Source organism: Schistocerca americana, chromosome X (genome assembly GCF_021461395.2).
Source record: "Schistocerca americana isolate TAMUIC-IGC-003095 chromosome X, iqSchAmer2.1, whole genome shotgun sequence".
NCBI classification, from domain to species: Eukaryota; Metazoa; Arthropoda; class Insecta; order Orthoptera; family Acrididae; genus Schistocerca; species Schistocerca americana.
Window position 1 is genome coordinate 144,094,728 of NC_060130.1, and position 10,192 is coordinate 144,104,919.

General features: G+C 42.8%; 1 protein-coding gene across 1 annotated transcript in view; it reads right to left on the reverse strand.

Moving 5' to 3' along the window:
• The window catches only part of LOC124555869, a 223,344-nt gene extending 213,546 nt beyond the window's left edge, over nt 1-9,798 (reverse strand). The window contains exons 1-2 of the mRNA XM_047129932.1: nt 9,793-9,798; nt 9,435-9,505 (exon numbers count right to left, since the gene is read on the reverse strand). Coding sequence (XP_046985888.1) covers nt 9,435-9,505; nt 9,793-9,798 — 77 coding nt within the window. The remainder of the gene's footprint in view (nt 1-9,434; nt 9,506-9,792) is intronic.
• Between the last annotated feature and the right edge of the window lie 394 nt (nt 9,799-10,192).

The following is a 10,192-nucleotide window of genomic DNA, read 5'->3' on the forward strand; positions in this document are numbered from 1 at the left end:
TGTTAGAATGACAGCAAGTATTATCTGCTGGCATTTTAACACAAATCTATAGATTTGAAATCATGTACACATCATTAGACTGCGATATTCATATTGCTTAAAAATTATGTGCCGATGGACTTGCTGCAGTGGTAACACCGGCTCTCGTCGGATCACCGAAGTTAAGTGCTCACGGGCTGGATGGATCACAATCCGGGTCTGCCGAGTGCTGCTGGCAAGCGGGGTGCACTCAGTCCACGTGAAGCCGAATGTGGAACTACTTGACTGACAAGTAGCGACACTGGTCGCAAAAAGTGACGACGACCGGGAGAGCGGTGTGCCGACGACACGCCCCTCCGTATCCGCCTCCGGTTACGCCTACGACCTGAGGATGACACGGCGATCGGGCGGTACCGTTTTTGTTACATACAATTTATGTATTCCTCCCTGGGTATTTTTGTGCAACAGAAAATTATGCAACCTATCTGAGATAATCAGTGATTGAAAAGTACAATGAAATGGAATAGGCACATTAAGTTGACATGTTTCGATGAAATATCAAATGTACTGAAACTTGCAGCCTCATTATTTTCGACAATCATTTACAACTAAGATTCAAACCACTCTTGGACAGCTCCACACTCAGCTTGACTCAAATTTTGGGATGAAACTTCCTTATACACAGAGGACTGAAAATAAATCTCTTTTTTTTTTAATGTGCTGTTAGTGAATATAATGAAAACAAAGAACATCATTGTTTGAGGCGAATGCCTTCTAAAAAAATAAACGTCGAACATCTAACCTTAATATTTTTCACTGTCGTATGCGTTTTCCATCGTCTAATCAAGCAACCACGGTCAGAAAACTATCACCACTGGACGAAGATCAATTATTAGGAAAAAGAGAAAGATATTGTAGGAAATTCAACACTGCATTTTCTCTGCTTGTTACTGCCAGCCCACTGAAGCAGAACATTCCGTTAGAAAAGTCCGCGGAGTAATGTTTATATTGAACGGTATAAAAAAAGTCAACAGAGGACGCACGTCATAAATATCTCCCATCTGTAACACGTTTTCTGAGGCTACTGCTATTACTGGATGTTGTCGACAGGTTAAGCAGCCGAAAGATCTAATTTTCAGGTTGGTGACATTTTTTGGGGGATTTCAGAACTAAATTCTATTTTATGTAATTCACACACTTTTAATGTCACACACTATACATAACTCTAGACTTAAACGAGAATGGTAGAGATTGGCTTACATGATTACAGTTGCACTTGGCACTGTTGCTACTAGTTCACAGTTGGTGTCTGTTATATTCATTATTTTAATACCGTTTCCCTGTTACCCGAACGGCGTTTGTGAAACAAGGAGCTGGAGGGTGGCGTAATGTCTTCCACAGACAAGTCCAGAATGCCATCAGCCTGATGATACATCGTCCGTCCAAAAAGTTACGAGACTGGTTTTATTCCAGGGGTAAAAGCGACGTCAGCACAGTAACTACGACAGCGGCTTGAACTGACAACTAACTGTAAACAGCAGATGTGCATTCGACTAGTGAGGAGTGAGCAAGCAGTGACGTAGTGGACGAGCGGCCGAAGTGTGCCACCACTGTAGTGTCACAAATCACGCTGGAGCAACATCTCTACATCAAGCGTTCGGGACAGTTTTCCAGAATGTTTTGAAGAGCAGAAAATTGTGTGCAAAGTTTGTCCCGCACACCTTGACTCCCGAACAAAAACAACTAAACGTAGACACCTGCTGCGACTTGATTGAAATTCAAAACGCGGACAATTCTTTTCTGAAAGAACTAGTCTCGGGTGATAAGTGTTGATACTATTAGCATGAACCTACCACAAAACGACCAGTGCAGAAATTAGTAGCAGGGTCAACGCTTTTGACAACAAAAGCGATGTTCACGTCAATGTGGCGCGCGAGTTGAGCAACATCCCAAAGAAATAGTTTTCTGGCAGGTTCAGTTTGTGTGACATTCTGTGCGTTGTACTCAAGTGAAAAGGAAGGACTATGTAGAACCCCTGAAACATTAAAATCACCATCTTCACTTGTTGCTCTTGTTTATTAATACAGTCTCGTAATTTCTCGGACTGACTATTTCGGGAGCAACACTGAGTGCCTTAAACACCAACATTCGAGAAGCCACAGCTGGTGCATCAGACACTTTGGGTAGCGCAGACCTTTTTCTCGGACGCAACCGATTTTAATCGTATAAAAACAAAATTTAAAAAAACCATGTTCTAATTTTTGTGATAAGATGTGCCGAATGTGACTGAGGTCCAAGATCATCATAGCCAGGGAAGTACGCTCCTCTCATTCAGGTGTCACATGAACAATTCTTGCACTGTCGTACTGGTCATACGTGTCTCCAGCGAGCTGCTAAAGTTGCAGAAAGGAATGAGCATTGTCTACCAAAACTTTTCTGTATTCAGGAGGACGAGAAGAGATACAGTTGGAAGCAAAGCTGCGAAGTTAAATCGTGAGTTGTTCTACGATAGCTCAGTCGCTAGAGCACTTACCCACGAAAGGTCCCTAGTTCGAGTTCCAGTTCGCTACACAGTTTTAATCTGCCACGAACTGTCTTTTACTATAATCGTCGCCTACAAGGACTATGACAGGATTGTAGACATATCGTTATTCTCTGTATGAGGGCTTTTCTATGCATTTGTTCGGAGTGCTTCACAAAGGATTTCCTACTTTGAAAAGAAGTAACACGGGAGCTGTGATGATAAGTGATTCTAACAATTGGCATCTATACTGATATTCAGACAAGGTCTGTCTGTAATATATCGATACTTTTTCCAAAGATATCGATATTTACCGGCGACGCCGGCCGGAGTGGCCGTGCGGTTCTAGGCGCTACAGTCTGGAACCACGAGACCGCTACGGTAGCAGGTTCGAATCCTGCCTCGGGCATGGATGTGTGTGATGTCCTTAGGTTAGTTAGGTTTAAGTAGTTCTAAGTTCTAGGGGACTGATGACCTCAGAAGTTGAGTCCCATAGTGCTCAAAGCCATTTGAACCATTTGCTGAGGTCATCAGTCCCCTAGATCCTGGAACTACTTAAACCTAACTAACCTAAGGACATCACACACATCCATGCCCGAGGCAGGATTTGAACATGCGGCCGTAGCGGTCGCGCGGTTCCAGACTGTAGCGCCTAGAACCGCTCGGCCATCTCGGCCGGCATCTAATAATTAATCAATACTTAAATGTACAGCTCTAAAACCGGCAGTGTATTTAGAATGTGCAGCCGATATTTTTATAGGCCGATGCGTCGATATTTATTTCGTCAATATGTCGACACACTACTCTATACATCGAAGATCGATAATGTTATTTTTTAAATATCAATATATCGGATTCCCGAAATTTTTTAAATATTAACAATCCTAAACCAGATACAATGCCGCCGACATACGGCGGTATGTCAGCGCATTAAAAAAAAGAGTCCGAGAAAGAGGTCATAAAACCTAGTACGCCGTATCTACGTATGCTGCAGTCAAACTCACATTAAAAGCTTTTCAAAATGTGCTCTATGTGCAGCACAAAAATGGCGCAAACGAACAACGAAACTGACCGTCACCTGCTTTTGTGTGGCAACGGAATCTGACGTACGTGCTTGGCTGGTCATCAACTGAAGCTTATCCGTTGTTGAATTGTTACGGAAAGCTGTACTCTCCAATATGCCCCACAAAATTTGTCGCAAATGGTAAGAAGCAGCGAGTATGCGGCCTCCGCTATCCCTGTTACAATTAGTGCGGAATATTCCAACTGGTTGGCTATATTACGAGAGTCATGTACAGGGTGACAATTACTGAACTATATGAAATAAAATCGTCTTAATATCTGAACGGTTTGCGTTAGGACGTTCAAATTGCACTATTGATCGCTGGGCATCACGGGAATTAGCCCACTTCCATTTGGATAGGTTCGTCAATAAGCAAAATTGGTGATTTGGGCGACTGAGAATCCGCATTTCGCGACCGAGAAGTATCTTCACCCTCAACGGGTGACTGTGTGATGTGCAGTCACGGAATAATGTGTGCGATATTCCTTGATGGCAAGGTGACTACTGAACGGAATGTGAAGATTTTGGAAGATGATTTCATCCCCATTATCCAAAGTGACCCAGACTTCGACAAGATGTGGTTCATGCATGACGGAGCTCGACCCCATCGAAGCAGGAGAGTGATGTCCTGGAGGAGCACTTTCGGGACCACATTCTGGCTCCGGGGTGCCCACAGGCCACTGACATTGGCCTCGATTGGATGTTCCGACACCAGCAGGTCATGCATAATTTCGCTATTCGTCTAGCCACATCATCGCCAATGATGGCAGGCACAGCGAACATGTCATAACATAAATCCGAATATCTGTAGTGATGTTTACATGTCGAATAAAGTGTGTGGACGCCGTGGTTTGTAAGTAATTTACGTTTCATTTTTTTTTCCTATAGTCCAATAATTATCACACTGTAGAAAGTTCCATAACCTCCTCCATGTCAGCCAACATGGATTCCGAAAAAAATCGATCATGTGGAACCCAACTCGCTCTTATTTCACATGAGATCCTGATAGCTATTGATCGACGTAGTCAGGTAGATGCGGTATTTCTTGACTTTCGAAAAGAATTTAACTAAGTATCGCGCAAATTCTTAACATAGAAAGTGCAATCGTATTGAGGTAACGAGCGAAGTTTGTGACTGGATTGATGATTTATTGATAGAGAGGAAGCAGCATGTTACCTTGGATAGAAAGTCATCGACACATGTAAAAGTGTGCCCCCAGGAAAGTGTGTTGGGACACTTTCTGTTCCTGTTCCATGTTACTGACCTTGCAGACGATAGTGGCAGTAACATCAAACTATTCGCAGTCGATACAGTAACCTACAATGAAGTACTGTCTGAAAAACTTGCTTTAAATATTCAAAACTGTGAAACTGATCACCTCACAAAACGAAAAAAAACTTAGTATCCTGTGACTGTAATATCAGCGAGTCACCGTTGGAATTGGTCAACTCATACGAATAACTGGGTATAAAAATTTATAGTGATATGACACGAAGCGATCACATAAGCTCAGTAGTAGGTAAAGCAGATAGCAGACATCGGTAGAAAATTAGGGAAATGCAATTAGTCTAGTTGCAAAACACTCTACGACCTGTCTTAGAATATGGCTCAAGTGTGCATGGCACATACCAAATAGGACTAACAGGAGTTATTCAACGTAGAAAAAGACGGGCAGCACGAAAAATACTTGAGTTTATGTAAGAGTAGTTGCATTTCCACATCATTTCGGTAAAAGAAACGTTCAAATGATCTATGGAACACATAACTAACAGGTCTGACCCATGGACAACGTGACAGACTCAAAAAACTCAAATGGCAGTCGCGGAAAGATAGACCAATCAATCTCACGAAAGCCTACTTACGATGTTTTAAGAATCAGCTGTAAGTGATGAATCTAGGAATAAACTGAAACCCCTATGTATTATGAAGAAAATATTAGGCTAATTACAGCGTGCACACAGGCATTTAAGCAATCATTCTTCCTGCGCTGCATGCGTGAATGGGACGGGAGAAAGCCCGAATTGGTCCAATGGGAAGTATCCTCTGGCACTCACTTCGCAGTGGTTTCCAGAGTATGGATGCGTACAAGACTGCTGAAGAGAGCCGCTGGACGGTTGGGTTAGGCACCATCTTTCGTAAGTTACGTCATACCTGATGGAGCCTTCAGTGCTTTTAGTGTGGCGGCAAATTATTCCATTGTTGCTAAGCACAGTTCAGCATTGAGGCTTCCTCGCTTACAAGCGTGTCTGTGATGTTTTTATTGCATACTGCAGCCAAAACGGTCAATTTCCAGGAATGTAGTGATCAGCCTTGACCTAAATGCTGGTTATCAATACAGCGAAATCGTCAGGGGTAGCAAGGAAGCTACATTCAGCAAAGTGATCGCCTATGTGGCAGCATCATAGTTTCGGGGTGGACACACAATTAGTGCCGTCTCGGGAAATTAGAAGGGGCTAAACAGTGTCCTACCATTGTCAGGTATATGAATCCAGATGTTAATGTTTCATAGCACGTCAGTTCTATTTTTCCCTTCGAGGGGTATTATTTTCATTTCCAATCACAATTACGGACATTGAGATTAGTTAATCAAGGCCTACATGTCTATTTATCAGTCAGGCTCCATCGGGACGCACAACCGTAGACACGTTTGTTCGAAGCTCAATCTAATAATGTGCAACTGTTGTGATGCTCCCATATTGTCATTAACGAAGGGCTCCAGGCTTATGACCCTAGACCCATCGTGTACTGTTTTACAGTAAAATGTTATTAAGTTCTATAGTATCAGTGATAAATCTGTATGGACATTTAGATACTTCGCTTCGAATCTTGCCCGTAAACTTATCATTGCCTGAATAGGAACAAACTCCAAATTTCATATGCTGAACTGTTAATTTATTGCACAGTGGACAAAGAATTAGAAATAAAATGCAAAGGGCTGCCTGTGCACTATTAATTGTGTTTATATGAGTGTGGTGGGAAGTCTCTGGTGATGTACTGTTTATTTCTAGGGGAAACTCAAAAAGCTGAAGCCACGACATACTTATCATCTACAACGGATCGGTCGCTGTCATCTGTTTCTGACAGGCGGCAAATATTCAATTAAAAAATACATTGGAAGGGTAATAAATAAAGATGAGAGCTATGCCCTAATAAATATACGTTCTAAAACATTGTTATAGGTTTCCAATTACATTCCAACAAGTCTCTCCTAGCAATGTTCAAAGGTAGATCCCTAGATGTCCAGAAACGCCGTTCTAAGTGAGTGGAAGGTTTATTATCACTGTAAATATACGGTAGCTTCCAGTATTTGGTCAAAGAATGGAAAATCGATATTTGGTGCCTACTATTTCGGTAGGACAACGACATGCCTTTGGAACAGCTTGAAAGCCAATCACTATACAGTAGAACTCCGATTACCCAAACTCCAACTATTCGAATCACCGATTATACGGATCGCTTTGAGAAAAAACAAATTTGTACTCTATGACAAAAAATTGTTGGTTGTGTTCTATAGTTATTACGGTATACAGTACACTGTATGTCTCTCTATCGTTCTAAAATCAATCCGCAGCGAATGTATTGAAAGACAAAATCTTCCAGTGAACTATGAATACAGTACGCGCATTGTTGTATGCGCAACGCGCGTATTTTATCTGTAGTGCCCGTCATTCAGTGCGGCCTACATCAGTCTGTATCGTGACCGTAACGAATACACTGATTCGTCGCTATACGTCCCGTCTTCCGTGTCTTTTGTTTTGTTTTGTGCGTGTGTTTTAATTTACTGTGCGGCATGTATCTTCTGCCAATGACCTTGCGGCAGTGGTAACAAAGTCTCCCGTCTGATCACCGAAGTTAAGCGCTTTCGGGCTCAACTAGCGCTTGGATGGGTGAGCGTCCGGTCGGCCGAGGGCTGTTGGCTAGGGGGTACCCTCAGCTCTTGTGAGGCCAATTGAGGATCTACTTAACAGAGAAGTAGCGGTTCCGGTCACGAAAACTGACAACGGCCGGGAGATCGGTGTGCTGACAGCATGCTTCTCCATAGCCGCATCCGGTGACACATATTGTCTGAGGACGACGCGGAGGTCGGTCGGAACGGTTGGTCCTTCCGAGGCCTGTTCGGACGGAGTTTCATATGTCCTCTTAACAGGAAACGTGTTGCCTTATCTTTGGCAGACAAAACAAAAGTACTGGAACAGAAAGACAAAGGCGAGAGTGGTAAGTAATTCGCCGAGAGGTTTCGCGGGGAACATTAATTTCGGAAAACAAGTTCTCAATTTCAGTCTTTGTGTCTGTCCTTGAGAATGAAGACGAGAGTTCGTCGAGAAAAGCGATGAAAACAACAGAAAACAAAGGGCTCGAAGAGGCGGCATAGTCAGGAGGAGGACATTGTTACTGAACTAGGTGCGCGATCGTCGGCTCGTATGACGTTTGCGTGTCTTGGCACTTGGCTAACATGCGGCGGCACGAGGTCAACCATATAATTACGCTCACCGTCAAGCTGATGCGAGACTTGGCTGCGCGAAAACAATTAAATATGACAAAACAACTGACGCTGACCGATATGTTCAAGAATTGCCACTATATGTAAGTACAGTACCGTACAAAACCTAAACAATATTGTTTAGTAGGCATTAAATTAGTATTACACTAGTACGTATACACACATTTGGCTTTTTTTTTTTAAGAAAGGACCTTTTTTCACGATTTATCCAATTATCCGGATATTTGATATCCGGAGCGGGTCCGGTCCAGAGTCATCCGGATAACTGGAGTTCTACTGTACGTGTACTGGCTAAATACAAAGAATGTGACTAATGCGATGTATTTGCTTTTTAGCGCTGTGGATCATATAATAAGTACGTTTATTTCAATGCATGGCGGTTACTCGTTAGATCTTCTTTCTCGTATCTTCAGGCCAGTATGCTTACAGACAACTGTTTACATGTGAAACATATCATTAGCTACATTACCGACAATGTACTATACGAATCTTGATTGTAGTAACTGATGCAAATGTCAATGTGCGTCTCACAAATGCTGTGTTGTGCAAATCATCAAAGAAGGAGACAGCGTACTGGACAGTGGTAACAGATGACAACCAGCGATCTTTTCTTTGCCACCGTTTCAGCTAAACATTCATCGCAGCTTATGGTTCAAATGGTTCAAATGGCTCTGAGCACTATGGGACTCAACTGCTGTGGTCATAAGTCCCCTAGAACTTAGAACTACTTAAACCTAACTAACCTAAGGACATCACACACATCCATGCCCGAAGCAGGATTCGAACCTGCGGCCGTAGCGGTCGTGCGGTTCCAGACTGTAGCGCCTTTAACCGCTCGGCCATCGCAGCTTATGTTCCGAGCTCTTACAACTGTAGATTTTTTAAGAAACTGTTGTTTCCGCATAACTTATAATCTGTATGCATGCACGCCTGAACATCAGTAAGAAGTTATGTACTGAAACAAACGTTACGTCACAGCTAATAGGCGGGAGAATACTAGCAAGTATACTACATCTGGATTTGACCAGAGTGTAAAAAATGGTAAGAGATTGCATGAAGTGGATGGGAAAGAAACACAGTGTATCTTTGCAACTGGAGTTTTGAAACAATTACGAAAATGACAGTTAAAATGCCATTTCGTGAAATTACATGGCATGCTATTAAGATACTAAAATATATGCGATAAATGAAAATAAAGCACTTTCGAAATTGTTAAGTCACACACCCTTCGTCACATAGTGAACACGTGCAGGATGAGAGCAGATGTGTAAAAGACGCCTACAGGACGTAGGAGACGGCATTGTGGACTGTTTATTTGAAATGGGAGGGGGCAGAAACGGTGAGCTCTGGGTGGCGACAGGTGTACTCACTGGTGCGCTAGGGCTAGCGAGGACCACCTGCGACGTGTGTGCGGAGCTGCTACTTCCGACGAGGTCGGCGGCTGCCAGCACACTGCCGCCGGTGCGCTCCCTGCTTGTCAAGCCGTCTCTTCCCCCACTCACTTTCCCCTCCGCACGGCGGACCAATACCTTCCTCCTTCCAGCCGGCACTTCGGTCTGCAACGCGGATTTTCAGAGATGGTGTTGCTATTTACAACGTCCTCTCCCTCCGATAAACCAGTGTGTGGACGAGTCACGCTCTATCAGCTCTTGTTGTGTAGGCTACACGTATCTCAGCTGTCGGTTGTCCGGCATAAAACCCCTGAAATGAAGAGCGAGGCTGTAGTACATGCATACTTAGATAAAACGCGTTGTCGTTAGTAGTGATTTATGCCCGAATGCCAATGCACTAAAGAAAATGAAAAAGAAAAAAAAAAGATTTTACATCGAATTTTCAATTAATTTTACTGTCTTAGTTAGAACAAAAAATCCAGAATGGCCACTATAAAAAATTAGAATTGCTATCTTCTCTCTGAATGCACATTCAGTGAGAAATAATTTATTAATGAAGGTACAAACTTGTGTATGTTCTACAGTATTAACGTATTTAGAGAGACTTTAACTGACTATCGTAATGGTGAACAACTTTCAAAAAGATATTACTCTTGGAGAATGATGCGCAGGAACAGTGTAAATAACATCACTGACAGTGCAATTGTAATGTAATTCAAACAAAAAAATGGCTCTGA